At 38.6% G+C, this 27,255-nt stretch overlaps 1 protein-coding gene across 4 annotated transcripts in view; it reads right to left on the bottom strand.

Annotated features, from left to right (window-relative positions):
- Positions 1-27,255, bottom strand: part of Fgf13 (fibroblast growth factor 13) — a 471,678-nt gene that overhangs the window by 66,798 nt on the left and 377,625 nt on the right. For 3 of the 4 annotated variants that reach the window (XM_048335843.1, XM_048335844.1, XM_048335846.1), the window contains 2 exons: positions 12,157-12,267; positions 6,129-6,232 (listed from right to left, as the gene is read on the bottom strand). In XM_048335843.1, coding sequence (XP_048191800.1) covers positions 6,129-6,232; positions 12,157-12,267 — 215 coding nt within the window. Of the gene's footprint in view, positions 1-6,128; positions 6,233-12,156; positions 12,268-14,187; positions 14,979-27,255 lie in introns of those variants that run through there. The other variant, XM_048335845.1, reaches the window with a different exon arrangement.

Genomic DNA, 27,255 nt, shown 5'->3' with positions numbered 1-27,255 from the left:
TTCATATATATACACACATACATACATATATGAATATGTATGCAACAAAACGGGGGGAAATTTTTCATAGTCCGTACTTTAAAAATTTTATATAAAATACACAAATGTAGCAATTCTGTTATTTTTTATTTAAGTAAAGGATACAAATAAACAAAAGTTATAGCCAGAAGATAGTACTTCTGTATGCCTACTTTGGCTTGATACGATACTTCAATTTGATAATTTTCTTCTACATTGCATATGACACTACTTATGTTTATTTTAAATCTATTTCCTTTCATAATTGAGTAAATTTCCTTTTTCTAAACGGCTCTATTGATTAAGCCAATACTCTCCATTTCATTCTACTTAATTTGTAATCCTCTATAAAAATAACCCTAGATGTTAACTTATGTGTTAAAAATGTCTGCTTGGACTCCATCAATCACTGTGACACCTGCTATATTTGAATATGTGCTAGAGAGGTGAAGTATTATCATTGAGAGTTAGGTCTTAAATTTTCACACTGAAATCAGAGGGACTAAGCACATCAGCAATACAGAAATCTCCGAGTTTGCAGGTAAACATCTGAGGCATCTTAACATGAACCAACACCCTTCCCATAGAGTAGAATTAAAATCATTATCAGAATGACTTTTAATAAACCTGCATACCAGGACTAACCTGTATTATAAAACAATTGTACTTATGCTCAGTGATAAGAATGTTGAAGCAAGAAAACTCTGTGCTGCTCTATTCTATTTTTCATAAATGTTGTGACAGGGGGGAAAAGCCATGTAAACAGTTTCCAATTTAACTGCTTGAAAATTTGCATGGATTTATGTGGCAATCAGTAGTCATTTCTTAGTTTATTGATAAATTATATTAATTTTTCTAAAGAAGATTTGGATTCCTGAAAATATTATCTTAAAAATTAGGGTCTTAGGAGGAGGATGTTTACATGGCCTCAAAATGTACCCTGATGGCTTGTTTACTGGAAAATAAATAAATAAAAATAAGCCAAGTGGTATAACACGGAAAAGCAGACATCTTGATTGAATCATCCAAACTAACACACCATAAATGAGGAGACTAATAGTTATAACTCCAGATGTTATAAGTGTAGATGTTCTATAACAACCATTTTATGTGCTAGACAAATATTTTTAACTCTAGATAACCACCTATTCAGTATCTGTCTAGAAATACTTAACCTCACAACCATGAAAATCCTATCAAATAAATCTCAAATCAGAGTGTTTATTTGGATTATCTATTAAAAAAAGTTCTACATTTCATATCCCATGACCCTGTTCACCACAAAAGCCCCCTAACTATAGTGTGCATTTATTTGTACAAGCACATATACATCAGTAATCAAATGTATGTCTCTAAAAGTAAAGTTTTAAGGCATTTTGACATGAAAAAGATTCCACCTAATATTTACATTTATTTTACAAATTAACTATAACAAGTTTTACGGAGTGTAGTGTGATGAGAGAAAAAAACATGGTAAATTCAAGGTCTGTAGGAATTAGTTAGCACAGAAGGAACATGTGCCCCTTAGTTCAGATCAATGTGACTAGAACAATGGAGTCAGTAACATAAACTGACTTATTCCCAAGTCATCAAGCTAACTAACTCTGAGAAACCTATTTGCTTGTATTTAGTTAGCTGTGGTAGTGGCAGGATGGTAAAACATGGCAGTTGTAAATCATTTCCACAAGTCTTTGGAAATTCATGAATGTAAAAGGCTTCCTGATCAATGGATTTCTTACTTGTCCAGTCACTGCCATAACCACAACAGAAACAACACTATGTACTTCAGAAGTGGGAGCAATGATGAACAGTAAATAATTATAGGTAAAGAAGCTACTGAATTATGAAACATTCTAAAATGAAAAGCTTTTGTTTTAACTTTGTGCTTTCACTATCTTGTGTCTAATATTTGCTGTTACTTCCATACTAAAATAGATACTACTATACTACTCATTTTTCCTTATTTAAAACTCTTGATGTTATAATTAGTTTATATTTATATCAAGTAGTTTTGAAAATGTCATTATAAAATAGCTTCATGGTATTAAATATTCTATGAACTTTTGGGGAACTCACAGAGGCTTCTAATGAAACTCCTTAGTATAAAAAAAAAGGTAAGAAGAAAGTTCTTTATGCACAATGAATAATTTCCTTGTACTTGGAAAAAAAGTTATATCTTGGTGGAAAGTAATTATGTTATGAAATAATGGCTAATTATGATTCTCTGTGCCACAGATGGTTTCTCACTGCCACTTGAGCCTACATCAAGTCTGTCCCCTGTGGCAACAAGGAGAAAATGGGGGGAAGGGAGGGTGAAGTACAAAAAGGCTGAGATTAATCATGAAAAGTAAATTGTTAGCTCTGAAACCATGACTACATGAAGGAGTTTTTTTCTTTCTTTACTGGAGAAAGGAAGAAAATGTGTGTGTGTGTGTGTGTGTGTGTGTGTGTGTGTGTGTGTGTCTGTGGGCACACGTGTGCACGCATGCGTGTGTGAATTTGAGAAAAAGCCAAAATATAAAAGAAGACCAAAAAGAGATAAAATAAGAAATCTCTTTTAAGGATCAGAATTTTATGATCATCTTGGGAATAGTCTTTCAGAAATGTAAAAGGAATTTGCTAGTAGAAGTAGAAAAGGATAGGCAAAAAAATTTAGAATAAATAGTGTATAAATTCATCATGTTTCAGTTTAAGCAGTAGTTGGGGAACTATCCTCAGCAAGTTCCTTACTTACTGTACTAATTTTTGCTTTCTTCTTAGGTCAGTGTACCATCTTATCTTCAATCAAAGGCATTTACGTAGTACAAATGCCATGGTTTTGTTTCACAAGACAAAAGTGATTGAAGTTGATTTTTGTTTGTTTGTTTCCCTCTCTTGATGAGCTTTTTGGTCTTACCAATATAAGTTGCTACAGTCATGAGAATATAACTTGATCCTACTATAGTCTGAGAACAACATTTTAAATATAACAATAAAATAGAATATATACAGAGGATGGATGGTGTTCAACATTTGAAAGGTTCCCACAATATAAGCAATAATGGGAGGAACTGGAACTTTATCCTGTGAACATTCAGATTTCTTTCCTATCATAGACAAATAGAGTACTACCCTTTATATCAACTCTAGTATTATCAATCAGGAATCTTTACTCCCTAATCAAAAGCAAAGTTCCATTTTTTTTTTTTTTTTGCCAGTCGTGGGCCTTGGGCTCAGGGCCTGAGCACTGTCCCTGGCTTCTTCCTGCTTAAGGCTAGCACTCTGCCACCTGAGCCACAGCGCCCCTTCTGGCCGTTTTCCACATATGCGGTGCTGGGGAATCAAACCGAGAGCTTCATGTGTAGGAGGCAAGCACTCTTGCCACTAGGCCATATTCCCAGCCAAAAGTTCCATATTTTTAGTCACAAATGTTAAAGTTTTATCTCCTTAATAGGAAATGAATCCCTGAATGTTCTACTTGGCTCTCCATTGGTTTTGACATCATAGAAAAGAAAGCCATAAATCTACAAATGAAGATTCCTTGGGAAGTCGTTATGAGAAATAAGTGGACATGACATTAATAGTTACCAGGTTTCTGAAAGGATGGTTCCATTTGAATAGTAGACTACAAATTGTCAGTATTAATTCCCTAGATTTAACACTGAATCTTCTAATTGTCCTCAGTTGGAGCACCTGATATGTTACATAATTTAAACAATTTTCCCCATTCTTTCTTAAATATTTCCAAATTGTGAGGGTTTTTTGATAGATTGTTACAAGATTTATTCTTAATCAACCTTTCTCATCATTGCACCATAATAGAGATGACAAGCTAGTGAAATTTTGAGTAATTATTTCCTATGCTTTCTAGCATTTACCTTCTCCAGAGTATGCTCATTATATTTAATTTTCTATCCATGACTGCATATTAGTTTCAGAAAGCACTGCTTTCATTAAAAACCTACCTTTGCAACTTGTCCTGTTGTTTTAAATGAGGTTACCTAAAATCCTTCATTATTAAATCATCTTACCTGAATGGATAAAATTTAAAAAGTCTCTCTCTATCCTATCATTTATAATATAAACATTAATAAAGTGACAGGCTTCATGAAGTTTGTAGTGAATTCAAATCTTCCATTTAGTAAAAGAACGAATGTCCAATATTTATTTGTTAAGCAATAGGATGGTTGGAATGGCCTGATAGGAACTCTGACAGTGACCAGAGTTTGAGGTGAATGTTAAAGAATAGACCCTTTGTAGTCTTGCTGTTTTCTGAGTCCTTCTCTTTCCCATCTTGGCTACAGAAAAACAGGGCTATAGCCTGGTTTCTACAATATCTGGCTTTGAAGTACATTCAGGGAACAAGAGAACAAGAATAAATACAGGTTAAGTGTTTTACATGTGGTTTGATGAAAATATTTTTTTGCAAGTCCTGGGGCTTGAGACTCAGGGCCTGAGCACTGTCCCTGGTTTCTTTTTGCTCAGGGCTAGCGCTCTACTTCTTGAGCCACAGTGCCACTTCCACTTTTCATGCTAGGCAAGCACTCTACCACGAAGCCACATTCCCAGCTCCAATGAAAAGATTTTATAGTGATAATAACCTTCTTCAAGGCAAGCTAATAGAGTTTGACAAGCAATCTTTTCCATTTTGAATATCCTATCCATTTCTTAAAATACAAGAATTAAAATTAAAGACTAAAAATATGTACAACTTAATTGGTCTCTTGCATTCTCAAAGAAAATCTACTGCTACAAATGATATCCTAGTTCTAGTACTACATTATCTCTGCTTATATTTAAATGACAATTTTTTTTTTTTGGCCAGTCCTGGGACTTGAATTCAGGGCCTGGGCACTGTCCCTGGCTTCTTTTTGCTCAAGGTTAGCACTCTGCCACTTGAGCCACAGCGCCACTTCTGGCCGTTTTCTATATATGTGGTGCTGGGGAATCGAACCAAGGGCTTCATGTATACGAGGCAAGCACTCTTGCCAGTAGGCCATATTCCCAGCCCGTCAAAAATTTTAAGCCTTTAAATGCATCCCAAGTTCTTTATTGTAGTCTATGTCGTTGACAAATTTGTCTGAAAAACTTAATTTTCCCTCCTCCCCCCAAGTAGGGGAGAATTATGCAAGAGAGGGTAAGCTATGCTTGATAGGAAAAAAAAAAAGGTATTTTATAGTATCTGCTTTATACATATCTAGGAGAGGAATAATGAAGAAGAGACAGAAATATAAATTATCCTGACTTGATCAGTACTTACTGTATACATTTACTGAGGTAGCACACTCTAGGCCATAAATGTGTGATTACTTAAAAAACTGACCAATGCATCAGTGGCTCACACTTATAATCTTAGTTGCTTAGGAGGCTTAGGTCTGAGGATCATGGTTCAAACCCAACCCAAGAAGGAAAGTCTGTGAGCCTTATCTCTAGTCAAGCAGCAAAAGCCAAAACTGGAGGCTTGGATAAATTGATAGAGCATCAGCGTTGAGTAAAAAAGCGAAGGGAGAGCTTGAGGCCTTGAATTAAAGCCTCACTACCAGCAAAGAAGAAAAAGAAAAAAATCACAAATTACTTAAAGAAGTAGAAATGGGTACTATCCCAGTTTGACCATTACACAATAGGTATATGTATCAAATTATCAGAAGTAACCCCATAAATTTGTATAGCTAAGAGAATAATAAAATAGAAAGTAAGTAGAGATAAACAACAATCCTGTTATTTGAGCTGGTAAGAAACAAAGCTCTAAAAGCACTTCTAGAACCAGTCTTTGTCCTAATGTTGATCTAAGGGAAAAGCTCATTAATTTCCTCCAGAGTAAACATGAATAAATATATGAAATGGTTTTGTTTCCCAGAGCTTGAAAGAGAAACATAAGACAGAAAAACTATTTTATGCTACATAATGACCCAAATGACAATGTATGAAAACATTTCCAGTATCTTAAATTTTACAGCTTGAAATGATTAATTAGCAATAGAAAACATTTTCACAGGAAATTAATTTACCCTTCCAACTGATATATTTCTATCCAAAACAATTTCATTGCTGAAATCTGCATTGAGGATACATATACAGCACATTTTATTTCATAGCAGATGAAAACCAGAAATATACACACAAAGGCTTACCGAGGTGTACAAGTATCCCTCACTGTTCATTGCCAAATACAGCTTGCTTTGAACTCCTTGAATAGCCACCACTCGAAGGCCCACAGGGATGAGGTTGAACAGAGCTGAAATATGAAAAGAATGTTACCATTCTAAATTTCATACCCCTCCATTGTTTTGGGGGCTAATTGATTCTCCAAAAGTAACACGTGTGTTAACTATTGACAAATACACACATATGAATATTCAGACACGTAGAGATAGAGGTTTATTCAACTTTTCAGAATACTTGACTCATGGTTATAGCAAATTCTGAACCACACAAGGAAAGATGGAAGACTTTTATCCCAGTGCTGTAGTTTTGATAGTGCTGGAAATGAGGAATCAATTCTAGGAAAATCCTATACAATGAACTAGTTTGTAAATATTACATATTGTCCTACTCTGCAAATGAAGGTTTTAATGTCCTTCCCTGTACCTGTGCTAAAATTCTCACAGGCACAGATAAGATCTATTGGCTGGGTACTGAAATCCTAGGTTCTTAGAAGAGATACTAGTCCAATACCCTCATTTAAATTATCAGTGTCGTTTCCAATGCAAACACTCAAAGTGAATCCAGGTCTTGAAGAAAATGTCATTTTGTAGATATGTGTGTTTGTAGTAGTACTTCTTAAAAAAAATGACATTTTCCAAGTGAGAGTTCAGAGGGCTCCTAGCATTTAGTCTCCAAGAGCAAAGGTTACAGGACCAAAAATCATGAATTTAAGAGAGGTGCTATTTGATTATTTCTGTTTCCTACAAAATAGTTGCAAGTGGGCAGCTGATGGGGGCCAATGAGGCCTTCATTTCTCCATTGGAAGGGCTGACTTCATGAAACTTACACCCAGGTTTGCCACACAACCACACACCACTCACTGGAGACAACCAGTGGGTGGCCTCCCACTACCAGCTGTCTACTCCCTCCCACAGTGTGAATAAAAATACAACAGCACATTTTAAAAACGTAGTGCTTGCCACACACATCTTTTGAAAATAGCCTGTGCACCTTTCCCTCAAGAGACATAGACCAATGTTGATGATTTTTGCCTCGTTTTGTAAGTTTATCAAGGATGAGGTTATTTTTATAAAGAAGAATATAAGGTCATCAATGCATAGGTATAAGTAGTTTATCTGTGATCACTAACACCTGTGCAGTATAAATGCAAAAGGATAACTAAGTGCTAAATATCTCTCGGTAAACCCACAAATGATCTTTCCCTGGAAATCACAGTGCCAGTTCAAAACATAAATGTTCCTACCACTTGTCACTGATGGCACTTGATACAGTACTCATACTAAAAGCTGTGCTTTTTTGTTCTGTGAGGTAAAGGAAAGTAATTGAATAGATTATAACTCTGGATCTGAAAAATACAACGTGCTAGCAAGAAGCTGACTATCTGAGAATATCGTGCATACGTCCAATTTCTTTCTATGATGATTCCTTGCTCACAACACATGTTCAACACATATTTGTGTACTGATTTCAAAATGTGTGATTAAAATGCTCATATATTTGGGGAAAATAATACATCATAACACCATTATGTAAAATGCCCACGGAGGAAAAAAATCTGAGACCACAAAAAACAAGTAAAAACCTCCATATCAGTACATGATATTTGACAAGTGTAAAACAAAGAAAGGCCTGAAACCTTGCTTGGTTGTTATAGTAATACATGATGTAGAATGATAAATGATATTTAGAATTATTTCTAGAACTTCACTTTTACTGTTTTGAACCTTTTTAGTGATCTTAATGAAGCTTGTAATTGCAGAGTTTGAAAAGGAGCTGGCGGGAGAGAGGTAGAAAAATGGAGAAGGGAGGGAGAAAAGAAAAATGGTGAAAGGGATAGAAGGAAAAGGGAGGAATAGTCAAATTGAGATCTGTTTTTCACTTTGTTCTCCAACCACTCTGATTTGAGTTTTAATGAGCAATAAAATGTTTAAAGTTTCTAAACTGGACAACTGTTGGAAGGAGAAAAGTAAAGAGCACCACAGTCCATACAAAACTGAAAGTGGAGCTGTGGCTCAAGTAGTAGAGTGCTAGCCTTGAGCAAAAAAACGCCAATGGAAACAGTGCCTAGGTCCTGAGTTAAAGCCTCAAGACTGGCACAATGAATAAAGAAATAAATACACACATACTCTAAGTTACTATGAACCTGGATTCAAATATACAAGAACAGAATAAAACCTTAAAGAAAAGAGAAAATGTGAAGTAGCAGATCATATGTACTTGGATCAGTCCTTTCCTCGGACATTCAAAATGTATCACAAGTGGGTTGGCTTCAAATGTACCAAAGGAGCACTCTTCACAGATAAAAATGCAAAGACATTTTACCCAAACTCAGCAATAATAGAATCACTAACTTTCTTACTTTCTCTAAATCTAAGTGCCTCTTCCTGCATTTAAGATATTTTACTTAGGATGAAAATAATCTTAGTTCATAGAAAAATATAATTACATTTGTGTATCTAAGCATTCATTAAATACCTAAAATCCCTTTGATTTCAGCCTATGTTTTCATGAAGTTTTTAATAAATGGAAGATCCCTAATGTCTTGCTTTGGTATCAACGTAAGGTTATTATTTTCTACTTTGAAGGGACCATTTTCTCAGAACCATGAATTTATTGAGACTCAGTGTTTCCTGAGAATCATTCTGAAGGCATGTTCATCACTTGAAGGTCAATTTCTCAAAAAGATTAAGAAAAGTATTTTAACGTAGAGTAGAGAAACTTCATATTCAACACTCATAATATTACTGTAGGTTTGAATAGAAAGAGCAAACTATCCTCCTAAAATACCTTTCACTGCACCCAAGGCAAATAAAATAAAACTAGAGCTGTGCAATGTTTACCGTCTTATCATTTTCAAGAGAAATACATAATTTATAATGGTTGATTTGCTCATGATGAAATTTCATTGGACTGACATTTACCATTGTAATAAATACACATAAGCTAGGCTTAAATGCAAAATATAAGCCGTGTTTTTACAGATGGATATGTCTGTGCAAATGTGGCATGATTTGTTATCAATAATCTTGTTCACAGTATTGAATAAAATAATGCAACATTAATGAGAAAAGATGATACAAAGAAAAATTAAAGACAAAAATAGCATCGTAACAGGGATACATATTAAAGAGATAATATGTAAATGACTGATAATTGAGAAAAAAAAGTTTATTCTGGTTCTACTCACTTAAGTAACTATGAAAATTATGTCAAGAAAATTGCTTGGCTCTAGGGGGAAAATAAGAGTAAATTTTGATGGATAAACTTTTGTTGAGACATCAAATTAATGAATGGCTGGCTTCAGCCACAATATCCTCAAAGGGAAAGCAAAACTTCTGACCACATTTGTATGAGGATTTGAGTTGAGTTGAGTCCTACTACCTTGCTATTTGAGTTATTATTTTCCATTTGTATGCAGTTTATTATGGAAATACCCGTGTTTGACTTAGCTATCTTTGTTTTAACCTGCCTGATCACAGATTCTCATTATCAAGCTTTTAGATGTCTTACAATAGCAGTAGTACACTGAAAAGCTCTTCATATCAGAGACACAAAGCAACAAGAGGCAGAAGCAGCTCTGCATATGTAGGCTTGGAAGAGTAAAACCTATTTGATGATTTAGAGCTGGGTACTGGTGGCTCATACCTAGCAGTCTGGAAGCTGATAACTGAGGATCACAGCCCAAGCAGGAAAGTATGTCAGACTTATTATCTCCAATGAACCAACAAAAAGCCAGAAGTGGAGCTGTGGGACACAAGTTGTAGAGCACTAGCCTTGAGCAAAAGAAGCTCAGTGACAGAGCCCAAGCACTGATTTCAAGCCTCAGACCCAGCACGCACACACACACACACACACACACACACACAATCACTAGTAAAGAATGGAACCTTGATTTGCATGCAAGTGTGTGTGTATGTGACATGTATCTCCTAAAATGTTTCCACACAGTGTGATTTCATTGAGTTTTGTATATCACTGCTATTACTAACAGCATAATGAATCATCCACTTTTTTCTGCCTTTTCAGGAAACACATATGAATACTGGATCCAGAATAGTTCTTCTGGTTAGACCTGAACAATATATTAAACATAGTTGAGGCCAAGCACTGGTGGCTCATGCCTGTAATCCTAGCTACTCAAGAGGCTGAGATCTGAGAATCACGGTTCAAAGCCAGCCTGGGAAAGAAAGTCCATGAGATTCTTATCTCTAATAAACTAATCAGAAAAAACCAGAAGTGGCGAGTGGGTCTGTGGCTATAGTGGTAGAGCACTAGCCTTTAGCACAAAGAAGCTCAAGGACAGTGCCCAGATCCAGAGTTCAAGCCCCAGAACTGGCAGGGGAGGGGGGAGGGGGGAGATGGAGAAAGCTTGACTAGGTGGATATCACTCAGTTAAACATGAACTTCCCTATAATAATGACTAATATTTTCTTCAGGCATTTCCTTCCCTAAAACATCAATTAGTACATGTAATGTGAGGGACTGTGCTATGATTGATCATCATGCACTAATATCTGTTATTTGTTTACACTTAGGTACTCTATTTGCACTTGAGTAATTGTTTTAAACAGAAGAGCATGCATGGAAAAAAAATCTAGGTTTTATAAAAATTTAATGTGACAAAACACCACATTTTGAACAACAGTGAAAAACCATTTCCTATACAGCCTGTTTATCCTAAGAATGAAGATAATATTCTTTAAAGGTAATGAAGTATGGGTTTCTTTTGAGGTCACACCCTGGCCAGCCCAAGAAACATTCATTTAATATCGGAACCCTTGTCCCAACAGACAGCTTTACTGTCTATAGCCATATAGTCCTAAACTGGTTCCAGAGTCCTCATTATCCTGCAAACCTACTGTGCTTGGCTTGATTTTTAAGCTTACAAATTGAGTTAAGAGAATTATCAAAGTCTCAGGGAAATTAATACATAGCAGAAACCAAGGAATGAATTGTGAGAGCCAAAGATTTTAGCCATATGAAACATTTACAAGGTATGCAGAAATCTGGAAATTGCAAAAAAAAAAACAACTCTCATTATTATTATTGACGAGGAGGCTATACTATTTGTGGTTGGTTTTATTTTTCCAAATAAGTTAAGCATACATAATCAGAGGTTATGTAATATCTGACCATTGTCTTTCTTCAATAACTTAGAAGTAAACATTATCTGTTTTTGATGAATTTCCTATTTAGATCCATCACTGTAATCTCCAATTTGATCTTTACTTATGGTTAAAAATGAATCACTGAGGGGCTGGGGATATGGCCTAGTGGCAAGAGTGCCTGCCTTGGATACACGAGGCCCTAGGTTCGATTCCCCAGCACCACATATACAGAAAACGGCCAGAAGCGGCGCTGTGGCTCAAGTGGCAGAGTGCTAGCCTTGAGCAAAAAGAAGCCAGGGACAGTGCTCAGGCCCTGAGTCCAAGGCCCAGGACTGGCAAAAAAAAAAAAAACAAAAAACAAAAAAACAAAAATGAATCACTGAAAGAAACCCATTTACGCACCCAAGCTGTCTCAGAGAAATATCAGTGTGCGTGTGTGTGTGGGGGGGGGGGGGGGTACAGTAGGAATGAAAGCTTGTAATGAAGGATTCTCATGGTATGAAAGCACTCCTGCCTCCTGGGATGACACTGCTTCTTAAGAGTAGAGATAACATGCTATTTCAGGATCCGTGTGTGGGTGAATACATTTTCTGTGGGAAAAAGTAAGGAAATCCAAAGGACAGTCATAAATCTATCTAGATTACCATGGAGATGACACTTGGCTCATTCTTCAGACGATGTCAATATTATTTGCTTTAGTTTAGTAATTTAGATATCTTCCTGTCTAGCTTCCTGTAGATGAACTCATGTAAACAGGATAATGTGGAATGACCATATTTTCTATTTGCTTATGGGTTTGTTGAGAGCTCCTTTCTTAACAAATAAATAAGAAGAACACAAAGGCACCAAAACAATGTCATATACTATTTATTTAGCAGTCACTTACTGTAAGTGCTGTCCTCGTCTTTGGTGCCATCAATGGTTCCATCCGCCTGCAGCTGCAAGTGGTAGCCTTGTCGGCTGTATAGTTTGGTAACTATACCCTTAAGTTGAGGCTCTGTTAAAAAAAAAAGAAGAAGAATACCTTGGATCAATTGATAAATTGTGCACACATACCCCAAAAGACTCAGACTTCAAAATTCTACGTTTAGCTCCAGATTTTAATGGGAAAAGTGAAGTATGAATGGAAAAAGTCACTTTTGAAGAATCTTTAAGAAGAAAGGGAAAAAAAATCAAACTAATGATAAGTTTTAGAATCCTACCTCGCAACATTGGTAAATCCCTAAAGCTTCTGACAGCATCTAGTGTTTCTGACAGCTTGTCCTTTGGCATACAGAGTGGCACGCTACCTCACTGAACATTCTGAATGGCTTGGCAAATGGCATATTCTTCCCTTTTTAACAATGTGCCACTTTCCAGTGGAAGGAAACGAGGCAATTTAGAGATGATTTTTGAGTTGTTTGCTAACCAGGGGCCAAAAACCCCACTAGCCTTTGCTACTGGAAAGGAAATCTTTATTCCTTTCAGAATGACCACACTTTGAGTATATAACCTCTTCCATTCTAAGAACGGTGAATATGGATAGCTGACATGGAGTCCCATCAAAGGACCTAAGGCTTCCAGACAAAATTGGGGGGGGGGGAGATAAAACAATCATCATTGGTCCTTATCATATTAATTATGCTAAAGGAAAATGAATACGAAACATGAAGGGTCTTTGTAGATGGGGAGGAAAGAAAATCAGTTCACATTTATTTTCGAATTTAATATCATAAATATGATTACCGAAATGATGGGTTCTTAATTACAATGATTTCAATTATGAATCACCATGATTAATCAAGCACCTCATTTACCAATAACAGCCATGTTATCCCAAATTTGCTTTCACTGAATACAGACACCTGTGCTGAAATGATATTTATATGATTATTCGAGCCACACTTTCATGCTTTGCAACCGTTTCAAGCCTTTTTAAAATAAGCCTAATTCACAGCTAATGCGTTACAAACTTTGTGCAAAGAAGAAAGATATGCCTGCATTCCTATTGGGGGAGGGAGGTGGAACACGAAATCACAGATGTAAGTTCGGTGTGCGGTAATACATATGTAGTAAACGGTAAGAAAGTAGTGCAGAAGATTCATCTGGGTAAGGATGGCAAATAAACTGCCTATTTCCTTGAAGGTCTACCCTGACGCAACCTGACAGCGTGAGCTGTCTGAATTTTTTTCTAGTAATCAGAATATCATGGTACTCTTTATCACCGACCCTGCAGACGACCCCTAATGTGGTGATGACTTAACGTTCGTTTATTCATACCAAGTAACCAGTTTTCCTCGTTGAACTATATCACTAAACTCTTTGCTGCAAGGTTCTAGAAATCGCCCCTGTTAGGTCCCCAAGAAACATTTCAAAGCGGCACCGCAAAGTCAAGTATATCTCCCAAAGCTCCAAAGTAATCAAAGAAATGGAATGCCTAGATAGCCCATTGTTGGGGGGGAGGAAATGCGAAATCCGAGAGGAAGGGTCTGGCACGTAGAAAGGCAGAGGGATTCCCTGGGCTTTCCTGTGGGGGGGAGGAGGGGGACATGGTGTCTTCCCTGCTCCACTAGGGTAATTTCCACAGCACACAGGCTAGCATGCGTGGCTCATGCTCTCGCATAGCTCGCTGGCCACGCAGCACACACAGGAGACACGTCTGAAGGCAAAAGCCCCGCACGCCTGCAAGGCGCCCAGCCTGTCCCGGGGCAGTTGCAATGCAGCAAGCCCGTTAAGGAGGGAGGGAGGAAAGCAATCGCCTTCCTAGATAGGCTCACCACCCCGGCTCAGTGGCCTCTGGCGCACAAAATGGGGTCCGGGGTAACCCATCTCCCCTTGCCTGGCCGCCCCCCCCCCTCCTCCTCCACACTCCGCCAAGTAGGGGGAGGCAAAGCCGAAAGAACCCGGAAAAAAAAAAAAGGCGAACACCACTGCCGACCTGGTCTCCTTCGGCGTCTCTTCTTGGAGCCAAAGAGTTTCACCCGGGAAAAGACATTTAACTTGTTTTTGTCGCAGCTGGTCTTGCCTTTGCTGGGGCTGCTGACACACTTGCAGGCGTTGGATTTCTCGCGCTCGCGGGCTTGTCTCTTCTGACGGATCAGAGAGCTGGCGATTGCTGCCGCCATGGCCACGACGCCCACCACCACCACTTCTTCCGCGGCCCCTGGGTGGCTTCTCCTCCGCCTCCTCCCGCGGCGGCTGCTCCGCTGCTCTCCGGCTGCCTCGCGCCTGGGCTGCCTGGGTCTCCTTAGCCTGCGCTGGCCCGAGCTTCTTCGCACTCGGGCTTCAGCCGAGGAGGGGGCTCAGCATGCCGTCCGAGCTCCTCGGGCGGTGGGTCCGGCTTCCGTGCGGGCTGCTGGCTGCCAGGGTCCGAGTGGACGCCACAGCTCCGGGCCGGGATGGCAGGCGAGACCAGCAGGCAGAGAGGCAGAGCTGCGCGAGTGCGTGCGCTCGGCCCCGGAGCCCCGAGGACACTGTGCAAGTCCAAGTGGCTCGGGTCGGAGTTTCGCCGCACCCCCCTCCCTGCCGGGTGCCCGCGTGGAGGGGGCCAGGGGCGGGCGGAGGGAGAGCGCGCGGGCGGGCGGGAGAGAGGCCGGGAGCGCGGGCGACAGGAGGGAGGAGGGGGGAGGCAGCGCGCGGGGGAGCGCTCCCTCACCCTGGCCCCTCCGCGTCTGCCACTAGTCCTTGCAACTTCTTGGCCTGCTAATCGGGAAAAGTTGGCCCGGGCCAGCTTTCCGCCACGGATCAAACAGGTAATGGCCTCGCATCCTGGCTGTTGCTGCTGCTCTGGGCGCGGCACCGTCGCAGCACTGGAATTCCGTCGCCGCAGGCAGGCACCCTCCCGAAGAGCGCAACCGCCTCCCCGCGCCCCCTCCCTCGCCGGCGGCCCCTCCCTCCTGGAGCCCAGTTACTGGTTCGCAGCTCCTGGCCGCCCCCACCCGCCCCACCCCCCACCCCCACGCCCCTTCTGGTCGCACCCACTAACACCTGTACAGGTTTAGGCATTATCCGATCGCTCCAAATAGTCTCTCATTTTTCCCTGGAAGGAGCTTGGAGAGGAAACAGTGATGGAGGAGGAACCAGGATGAGGTAGTCGGATTGAAGGAGGGCTGGGGGGGGGGGGCTATGCTAGGGTTTAGGGCGGAGTGGAGCAGAAGTGGGGGTGATCCTTTAGTATTTCCTAGTAGTATCTGTACCACAGCCCCAGGAACTTTTCCACACCACTGCCGGGGTTCACAGACACCTCCGGCCCATCCCCCCCCCCACCCGCTGAGCTATTTTGCTTGGCGACACTTGTAGCCTTCCAGAAGAGGAGGCCAGGACTCCCAGACAGGCTCAGCCCCCCAGACAGCGACAGCAGCAGGCACTGCAGAGCTGCGCCCGCACACCACGCTGCCACCCAGTGGTTTTTGCTGACTTTTCCTTTCATGCCCATACATAGGATCCAAAAGCCCCTTTTTCCTCCTGTGAGTCCTCATCTGGCCATTTCTGTTTGGGATTCGTGCCGACGACATGGATCTTGGACCGCGGCTTTACTTAAGGTCTGGGCCAGATTCCTAATTTGTCCTTTGGATTTTTCTGCTTCTCAAACTCAACCTCCCACCTTCCAATTGGGGAATCTTTGCTGCTTCTGCCTATTCACAAGTTCTTCCCGGTCCTAATGCACTAAAGAGAACGGTCCATCACATCCCTACCTTAAAGCACACACAATTGTTTAGCCATTTTACTTGATTTCTGAAGCCAAATAGGAATTTCCAAATAATAGACCTTCCACCACACTGCTACACGTTTCTACTAGACTCCTTTCCCTCCTTTCCAGATTTTTTTGTAAGTAGATGCAAACCCAAATGATAGCTTATCCAACATTCTAGTGTTTTGTACTGGCAGATGAGCCCAAGCCCAGCTTCAGCAAAATGGACACCCATTCAGAGCTCTTTGACTACCAGAGCACAATCACCTAAGCCTGCTGCCAACACCCCTTCCCCTCCTCCCCAATCTGACGGGGCAACTGAACACATCAGAAAGGGGCACTACTGGGTATTGGCAAGGCTGGGTGAAAGCTGGAAGGACTAAGATAATTACAGAATGATAGCAACCAGTCAGAAATGCCCTGCCTACACCTTAAGGGCTTTGGAGCCTTCCCAAAAGAGGTGGCTTACATCCTGAATGTATGCCAGCTGGCTTGTTAATGCCTTGACAGTCTAGACTAGCTCTTGTTCATACTGTGGTCCCTATTATAGATGGTTAAGGGATCCTTTCTCACCTGAGCTCAACACCCACCTGAAGATTTCTTGTTTGCCTTCTTTCCCTTCCCTTTTGAGACCTGAGATCAGAACATGTATGAAAAAAGCTAAAGAATAATAATCTTGTAGCTGAAGAAAGGGATCCCCTTTGGAAAGGATGGCAGCATGGTATTGAGGACATCAGGAAGGCTTCCTCACATTTTTTTCTTTACTTCTATTTCAGGGGAGTTCTCACCACTTGCTCATTCTAATACTATCCCAAAGGCATTTACTGGATACCTGTAATTAGATACCACCCTGTGGTGGATAATAGAAGTAAATCGACCTATGGAAGACTTCACAGATAGATCTTGAAGAAAGGGGCTATTTAAAAGTACAAAGTTGCAGACAGAAACATGTTGTTAATCCTTACCACCCACCCAGAGCTTTTTCAGATAGAGAGCTTAAACTATGCCACGAACTCACTGGGTCAAAGCTGACAACATGATGCTTACACAGCTTATTTGTACATGCCTTTCTGCTTTAATTCCCTCTCTTCCCAATAATTTTTTTTGGCCAGTCCTGGGGCTTGAACTCAGGGCCTGAGCACTGTCCCTGGTTTCTTTTTGCTCAAGGCTAGCACTCGACCACTTGAGCCACAGTGCCACTTCTGGCTTTTTCTATATATGTGGTGCTGAGGAATTGAACCCAGGGCTTCTTGTATATGAGGCAAGTACTCTCCTACTAGACTATATCCCCACCCCTTTCCAATCATTTTTTACAAAATTTATTCTCATTGATATATGAAAACCTAAACATACATATTAACAGTGTACAATGTGATGGTTCTATATATGTACACCATGTATAGTATTTAAATCAGGTTATATATCTATATATCTATATCATCAGACATTTATTTCTTTATGGTGAAAACTTTCACAATCCTTTCTTGATGCTTTCTGAATTATTATTGTTGCTGCTAGCTACAATTGCCCTGTTGTTAGAGCTTCTTACTCCTAACTGTAGCTTATACTCTTTGATGTCCCCAATTAACTTTTATAACCTAGAAAAATACAGAATATAAAGGTAACCATGTTGTTTCTTGGCTCCCAAAAAGTACTTCCGCTTTTTATATCCCCTTTATCTTTATGCTTTCATCTCCATGTACAGGAACATAGCTGATATGTAATTGGTGAGTCTAAAGAAACGGTATGTAACTTGCTGTGATCTTTCTTCTTATAGACAACATACACTCTCCCCTCTCCTAAAATAAGTCTTAGCACTCTATATCTAGACAATAAATTCAACCCATGGAATAAAGTAACATAAGACCATTTTGAATTTGGATCCATCCAAATCATATTATCCAAACAGCTTAACCATTAGTAAACTAGATACTTTTATGCTTTCCTAAGTGTCATATCTATTTCTCAGGTGTTTAGAAGCTCAGGGAAGAAGGTGGATATGAATTTCAAACCCTCAAAGGGAACTTTGCCAAAGTCCCATCCATGTCAGGAAGCCATAAGGAAAAATGATTGCAGCGCATCCTACAGAAAGATACGGTACTTTTCCTTTCTTCCCTGTTGTGATCTCAGACTTATAGGATGGCATTTTATGGTGAGAAGGTATAACAATATCTTTTTGACATTTACTTTCAAAATTCCCCTTTATTCCTAACAATTCTGATGGGGAGTTTCAGGTTCACCTCCACATTCAGACTTTCAGTGCACTCTATTCAACCTTGGTACTTCCAACTTCGTTAGGATGAATAGGTCTCCTCTCCTTTGTCCTCCCCACACCTCCTGATCCCCCTGTTGTATGGTCCACTAATGTTTCTGCTTGACCATGTTCAGAAAGAATGCATTCTTAGCTCCCTTTGCCAATTCCACTCCTGGCTGGCAGGAGAGGTATGTTTTAATCCTATTTCTACCACCGACTGTGTGGCTTTTGGGTCTGTCATTCTTCCTATTGAGTGTCTCAGCTATTCCCATCTTTAAAGTAATGCTTTGATAATAGTAGTCACTTTCAAATTGTATTCTTCAGCTTTCTAAAGCACATGAGCATGTGATATGACTTCGCTCACCAGTGTTTCAACTATAGCACTGCTGCTTTCATCTATTCCTTATGCTGTGGCTCATTGTATGATTTCTAGCAAAAATAAACTAAGAAAAGATTCCACTAGTAAAAAACATGTTTGAAAGCTGCTGGATGAGAGTTCTCTTAAAGTCCTTTGGCTCCAGGAGTCTATAATGATTTTGCACAGATTCTCGATCCTCCTATCTTATCTTTCTCTTCTCATACCTTTAATCTCTCTATTCCTTTCCCACCCTACCAAAACAAAATCTCACTTCAATTCCAAAGAAAAATACAAAGTTGCTTTGGCTCTTACCCATTGAGTTCACTTGAGAACTGGGGTTTAGTATTTTTTTTTCACTTATGTGAGTGAGTTATCAGAGCATAGAAAGAATGCTGATTGTTCTCTGTCAATCTCTTTTGGCAGGCCTTAGATGAGCTGCAAGAAGCTGAAGGGACCTGCTCTCCAGAGACATCTCTGGGAGGGAGATAGAAACCCAAACAGATGTGACTGTGATGAGTAAAAACGGGAGAATTCAGACAGCCTAATCAAGCACAGTCTCTATACCTTTTGAACAGGAAGGATTTGGCTGTCTTTCTGAAACTCTGTAAATGAGAGATTTCAAACACTGTTCCATCCTGAATAGAAACATAATCAGTGCCACTTGCAACTTTGTGCTGTATCTTCACTACAGGCTCATCAAAAACTCTGAATGGCCAGTTACCAGGTCAAGAACTGCTGATGAGCTAAAAGGCAGGGAAAAAGGGCAGGTTCAAGTGCAGCTGGGTCAAGCAACCCTGTGAGGCCACCATTCACTGAGTAAGGCAGCAGGGGGAGTGTTTAAGAGATGAAGTAGCAAGTAGCACTTTTGGTAGTCTGATTATTTCCAAAAACTCAGAGAAACAACTCGATAGAAATACAAATGAGGAGATTAGAGAAAAGCCATTAGAATAGGCTCCTGCTACTTAACTCCTAGCAGGAAGAAAAATGCAATTGAAGGAGATTTTGTCAATGTCACACTGGAATTCTAGGGAAAGACAATTGTACTTTGCAACATAACATGTTTATTAGCTGCAAAGAATCTCTCCTAGTCAGATCATTTGAGGGAGTTTCTACTTCAGAAACAGAGGTCTCCAGAATCAATTTCTGTGCAATTGATTCACTCTCCTGATTTGTATTCAGAATGAAAAGCCACAGGACCCTCTAGGATTGCTTTGCACTGGGATAGATGCTTGTTTATTGTGTCCTCTTGGAGAGATCACTCTGTAAATACATAAGCCATAAAATTTACTGAGGCCACCTCTGATTTACATTTAAAATCAATTGAGAAAACATTGATTAATTCTCTCTTTAAGAACAAATATCTTATAATCTGCATAAAATTTCATTGTCCAATCATAATTTATGAACACTAAAACCATAAAACATTCTGATGGTATTAATTCTATCTATGAGTTCAGCTCTTCATCATTTAATTAGCCACGGCAACTGCAACACTGAGAATTCAAGGTTTTTGTTTACCTGCTTGGTCATTCAATTAAGAAAACGTAAAAAGATATAACAGATTGCTTGGGTGGAAATTCCTCACTTTATCACAAGAAGACACCATAAGGAAATGAGCTTATAAGCTTCCATGTGTGGAGATTTACATTTTATAGGAGAAAAACATTCTTTTCAGTTGGATTCGTTAAATGCCACAATTGATTGCTGATTTTCCTCCTGAACTAGAAGTCCTTTTGAACAAAATAGAATCTTCATCCATCCAGGCCATATGTCAGTTTGTTTTCCAAGATGCTAATTATCATCACACTGCTATTTATACACCCCTGATCTGCACCTAGGAAGTCACAAAGAAAGAGGAAAAGAGTAGCAACACCACTACTAAATAGGCTAAGCAAGACATGGTTATAGTCAGTACCTCTGTGAAAGAATATTACATGGGGGGAGGTTGTTATGCACATTTCCAAAATTTTGTACTCTCCAATTTGTCCTCCACTTTGCAGATACAATAAACTTGTTCTTCAATAAGTTTGACATAGATTGTGTTCCAGAACATCTGAATCCAACAAAAGCATCAGGTTCTATACAAGTTCAATTTAGTTTTATTCAACAATATTGCAAGATTTCTGGAGGAACAATTGATGAACTGGTCAGTAGCTAACAAACATAAATGAGGTGCTTTGTAAAGAATCATTTATGGTAGACTAAAATTGTTTAAGACTCACTGGCACGAAATGAACCCAGCTTAGTTAACAAAGTACATGAAAAAGCTCGAAGAAAATAATGGGAGGATTCAAGGCAAAAGTAGACCATCTAATTTTTCTAGATCTAAGATGCTTCTGGAAATAAGGCTACTAGAAGAATATGAAAATGATCTAATGTACATGCCTATTTAGCATATGGGGTAGCATAAGGAACACTGGATTGATTTCCTAGTTGCCACTAATTTTCGATCAAGAATTTTTAGTTTTTAAAGCAACAGAAGTATACTGTTCTCCCAGGATTAAGGGTTTTTTTTTTTTAAACATATTTCCTTTCAGAAACCTGACCAGGATTTGGAAATATAACTGTTAAGAATCTAAGGAGTAGCTGAAGGACAGGGCCCACTTGAGTACTGTACAGATAAGCTAGATAGATTTTAAACCCTCTATTATGCTTTACATGTTCCAAAAAAAACCTTGGATTTTAAGTAGTGTTAACACTCAGTGAGTACTATAGTAAACAGTTAGACAAGCCATGTTTGTTTGTTTGTTTTTTATAATGCTTCCTTTTACTACACCAACCTGTAAGGAAGGTATTGTCGTAATTGTCATTTTAAGGATGAGAAAAGTGAGTTCTAGAGATGACGTGATGTATTTGTGATTCTCTGGCAAGGATGCAAGTGGCAATGCCAGTGTTTAAACTAAGAATATTGAGCCAAGACAATATATGTGTACAAGGCTTTCCTTCTTGGCATAGGACCTGGAGTTTGGATTGCTAAATATTGGGGCCTGCATATGGCTATTTCCTGGCTAGAGTAACTAAAAGTGATGTACTATACCATGTGCTAGTTGACTTCTTCCTTTTTGAAAGTAAAAGTCAATTATGAAATAAATAAAAATAAAGTCAACCTCTATTTTTTGTCGGTCATAGAACTTGAAATCAGGGCGGGGGTGCTGTCCCTTAGTTCTTTTGGCTCAGAGCTAGTGCTCTACCACTTTGAACCACAGCTCCACTTCTGAATTTTTAGTAGTTAATTGGAAATTAACCTGCCTGGGCTGGCTTTGAACTGTGGTTTCAAAGTCTTGAGTAGCTAAAGCTAACCTCTTACAGGTGCTGATGTATTTCCTACTTTCTACAGTAACTTCTTAGAATTATGTTTGAATAAAACTTTGCTAACTTTTATATCAAAATTTAATTATTAAAAATCAATGTTGTCCTGGAGTTTCCTAGCCTAGAACACAGACTGACACTAAGATATTGTTTGTCTTGGGTAATCTGTGGCTTTAGAATGCAAAAAGACCCAAAGGACATTTTTGGCCTTCATTTTCCATCACTACTTAGCAGAGACAAGAAGTTGAAGTACTCCCAATTCTCTCAGTTCCTTTCATGTAGGGAAAACTGGCTTTCTACAGTGTAAGCTTTTCTGTGCCATCTGCTTTCAGCTACAGGAAGCTTGAGTTCAGCCAAAAGAGTGAAAAATATTACACATAGTGTATTTACTTCCATGGTTGGAAGCCTACAACTATCCTGCAATCAGGAGTTTCTCCAGTATCCATTCTAACCAATTTGTTCTTACATTTGCTCTCTGATAAACAGCAAAAAGTACAATCAATTGATTAAATTTATTTACTAACTTGTCTTCCCACCATTGAAAGCCCCAGCTACTTTAGAACTTGCTTTCATTTAAGGGGTTTTGGGTGATCCCCTTCAGATCTCATTTTGGAGTAGAAACCTGAAGTAAAAGATCAACACATTTGTCCCAGGTCATTTGTTTACTCATGTATTCATTCGGTTGCTTATTTATCCAAGATTTACTAAGAACTCTTTGCCAAGTTCAGAACTCAGGGATGCCAAAGTAGACATAATTATAACCCCTTGAGCACCAACATCATTCCAGGTACTAGGAGTAGTACTTTTGTCTTTGTTGGCTTATTTCATGTACACAACCACTTTACGAGCTCACCCTCACTTTACAGATGAAGAACATGAGGCAAAGAGAGGGACACAAATTTGGTCAGGTATAAAGTGTGGAAGCCAGCATTCAAATTCATGTATCCTGACTTCAGAGTCATGTTCTTACAACTAATCTACTGCCTCTTCAGTGACTGTGTGTCACCTCAAGTGGAGGACAAATAAAAATGAATTAATTAAAACAAAATGTGATAAGCAATGCCAATGTCTTACAAAATGTCCAAATTACTGGAGGAGCCCAAAAGAAGGTACAGATAACTCTATGAACTAGGGAGAAGGAAAGATTTATTCTGCTTTTCAGAAAACATTGTTGAGCTTCAGGAAAATGTGTCTCACTAAAGACAAATTTTTGAGGTCAAGAAGAAGCAAGGATGTTAAATAACATCAAAAGTAGACCTCAACTTTTTTTTAACCAGACCCTAGGATTTCTTCTAAGGTAAAAGAACTTACAAAACTTTGAATGTTTATGTTCTAGGCTTATGTCCTTAGCTAATACTTTAACCTTCTCTAGTAGTATTCTTTTCTGTGAACTGTTCATTACTAGTGTGATCAGGATGCATGCTGAGGACTGGAAGAAATCAATTGTGCTTTGGGGATATGCTGATGGACATTTGTGAGTTGATTTTTTCCCTTACTTTTAAACAAATTGTCTTCCCTTTTCTACTGATCAGATTTAGCATATATTGTCAACAGTGCTGGTCAAGTGCACACTTGTTATTAATTTATGATTGCCAACAGCAGGGGGTTTACAAGAAGCAATCCCTTTAGGAAATTCAATCAAAATTAAAACTTTGGCATAGAAGACACAATGAGTCACCATATCTTCTCCTACAACAACTGAACTGAGACTAAAGACCAGAGATTTGTACATGGATATCATGAAGTGATTTTTATGATGATAATAGAACTGTAAGAAAACCAAAGGAATATTACAGTGCAATAACTGTTTACACCAATTAATTCCAGTAATTCCTTTGTGTTGGACACAACACTTAAAATTATTGTCTTCTTTGGTGTGAATGAGAACTAGTGATATAATGAAGGTAAATTTTAACTAGCTTCATTTTACAAAGCAGAAAACTACCTCATCAAAATGTAACATCATACAACCAATTTGTTATTACTCAGTGGAGGCTTTTCCTCAGTTCTAAAGAGGAATTTCAGTGGGTTAAGAAAAGTACATAAGGGGCTGGGAATATGGCCTAGTGGCAAGAGTGCTTGCCTCATATACATGAGGCCCTGGGTTGGATTCCTCAGCACCACATATATAGAAAATGGCCAGAAGTGGTGCTGTGGCTCAAGTGGCAGAGTGCTAGCCTTGAGCAAAAAGAAGCCAGGGACAGTGCTCAGGCCCTGAGTTCACAGCCTAGGACTGGCCAAAAAAAAAAAGAAAGAAAAGTACATAAAATGCAAGTGAAACACAAGGAATATGATATTAGAGTAAAGAAAGCAGCATAAGTAAAGAAGATTAGTGGAATTTCAAAGTCTAGCTTTCTGACTCCTTGTCTCACTCAGCCCTCAAGGCTGCCTGTAAATACTTGTGAGCCACTGAGTGGTAACTGGCAGGAAAGAAAAATAGCAGCAACAATTTTCATCTCAAAAAGGAAGTAGCTCAACATCTATGTGAATAATCCCCCAACAAGTGTAAACATTTAAAATTAAATACAAACTTAAATTCTGAAAATTATCCTCTTTGGATCAGAAATCTAACCAGCTAATAGAGGCAAGATGAAATGAGCTGAGATCTCAAAGAAAATTTTGTCCATAACATGGGAAGGGGCTAAGTTTCTCAGAGCTACATATAAATGATAAAAGAGGTGACTCTGTTTCTGAGGTAAACGAATTCCGTTGTGATCAAATAACATTTTACAGATTTCCACCTGCTCCTAGATTTTGATGAGAGGTTAAACAATAATATGGTTTTACTTAGATGTAGGATTCAACTAGAATTACAGTTGTCATTTTCCTAAGGGTTGCACTAAAATTGAAAATGATAATACTTATAAAACCTCTACAGTGCTTGACATTTCCAAGTCTCTTTTCTAACACAAACCAAATTACAAAATGGAAAATGTAACCTTTCATGCACTGTAGTTTCATCACAGAGCATAAAGATTGAAAGTTGGTCTGTATTCCAGAATCATGACCAACTTAGCAGCCATAATGATGATAATGACGATGATAACAACAGTGATAACAGTAATAGTAACTGACACTTTCCAAACATTTATGTTGGGTAAGGGACTATTATCTATATATGTGATAACCTTGTGAAGTAAGTATTATTATTTCCTTGTCATAGATGAAAAAGTAAGGCATAGCAAGATTAAAAGCTTTGTTTAAGGTCACATAGCTAATGAATAGTGGAACCAGACTACAAATACAGATAATCCTGCTACACACACATACAAAATCCTAAATAATAGTTACTTGGCAAAATGGATTGGCTGTATATTTTATACATTACTTCCTACTTTTTTCTTGCTGTTTTCCTGCTTATGTCATCACTAATTCACATCCCATTAGTCCATTCTCAGGGAAGGTAAAAATGCCATTAAATTCGTAGAAAGTTGAATGAATTTCTTTCTTTTTTTTTTTTTTTTGTAAAAAAAGAGTGTACTTTTCTCCTGGAGGATTTTTTTTATGCTCATCACAGTAGCCTAATTTATATTTTTATATTTGAAATATTTCCTCCACATGTACATAACCTAATGCTGGTATTGCCATAGAAATGATCAATGTTATAAGCCAGGATCTAATGTGCACATTCTGTTGTTTTAAAGAGGCATTTGCAAACCATTACCAAATTTTCCTATTACCATTACTTATCTCACCAGTTGAGAATATACAGAATTCATGAATATTAGGAACTAATCTGTTCAGGTTATTAAAACTTCATTTCTGTTTAGTACTAGCATTATTAAACCTCAAGGAGGAAGCAAAGATCAACAGAAAAATAAGGTTTAAGCAATCAGTTAACAAGAAGGGGAAGTTAGAATGCACTGCTACCAGGAAGATATCTTTTATTATACAATATTAAAAAAATGGTATATTTTACCCTGGGTATTCAGGATTTGATTCTTCTGACTGAAAGCTATCAGTTATTAAAATCATTTTCTCTACTTGATATTGTAGTAGGTACTCTCCTACATTATTATTTCATTTTATTTATAATGATCCAATAAGGTAGGTGATTTTTTTTAGAATAGGTTAGGACATTAAGGCCCTGAGAGATCGTTTTATATTCAAGCTGAGACACCTAAGAAGCAATTCTATGTGAATAAAGCTAGGGTCACCTGAAGGTGTGTGACTCCGTCCCTATGACTGGCTTGGGATTGTATATGGAACTTACTTTCTATCTTTATTTTTATCTTTATTTTCTAGAGGACAGAAATCACCTGTACTGGATAAGCGTTCATGTTCATGGGACCATCTCTAATAAGAGACTGTCCAAAATATTGGCAAAGGCTTGTTGCAGAAGATAATCAATGGGGTGCCACTAGGCAAGTTCACAGAAGGACTGGGGGCAGGGTCATACAAACACATGGCAGATGTTGTGAAGGAATGCTTGGAGTTAGTAGATAACTGAGTCATTTTACAGATACCTTTAACAAAGCCCCCAAACAAACAGCATCCAAGGAACTTGGTGGTCGTGTAAATGTGCATATGTGTAAAATGCTGAGTGCAAACAGCTAAACTCTGACAGTGCATCAGTAGTTGAAAATGGAGGAGTTGGCAAAGGGGTTTCAAAGCTAGGGTTGGCCATAGGGTAGAATTAGAGCAGAAATCTGTAAGTGTTGCTCTTATAAATTCACATTAGAACTGGTAAATGAAGTGACCTATAGGAACAATGAATGATCTTATCTTTGGGACACCTGAACCATGTGAACTTACTGTCTAAACTAAAATGAAATAAAACACAAAGAACTATCACAGACCAGAGTAGACGAAGGAGATATGAGTAATGCAATTTGTTGTCCTAGATTGAATTGTAGAATAGAACAAGGACATTAGTGGAAAAAAAGGCAAAATATGAATAAAATCTGTGGTTTGCTTTGGAGTAATGCATTGGTGTTGGTTTCTTAGTTTTTAACAAATCTACTGTAGTACATAAGATGTTTACTTTAGGGAAAAACGAATGGATTTGGGAGTTTATAAGAACTCTCTGTACTGTTTTTTTATTTTTTACAACTTTTCTATTAATCCAAAATTACTCAAAATTATTTTGAGTTAAAAATATACTTTGAGGTTTATTTGTTCTGTACAGAATGTTTATCTCTAATTGATTAATCATATTAGTAATAACTCAATATGTTTTGCAAAGTTTGGTTTGTTTTACTTCTTCTCTTGGTCCAGAAGCCACCTCAGAGTTCATCTAGTCCAAACAGTTTCTAGTTAACTTGACCTATGGGGAAATATTAGTAATCGTAAGTAATGAGATTTTTGTGGTATTAGGAAAGGTGTATCTAATTTAACACCTATTTTTCATTCCTTTTGTCCAAGTTTAATCATTTCCTGAGTAAAAGGGACTCTT

Source organism: Perognathus longimembris, chromosome 28 (genome assembly GCF_023159225.1).
Source record: "Perognathus longimembris pacificus isolate PPM17 chromosome 28, ASM2315922v1, whole genome shotgun sequence".
NCBI classification, from domain to species: domain Eukaryota; kingdom Metazoa; phylum Chordata; class Mammalia; order Rodentia; family Heteromyidae; genus Perognathus; species Perognathus longimembris.
This window is presented reverse-complemented; position numbering and strand designations above follow the sequence as displayed.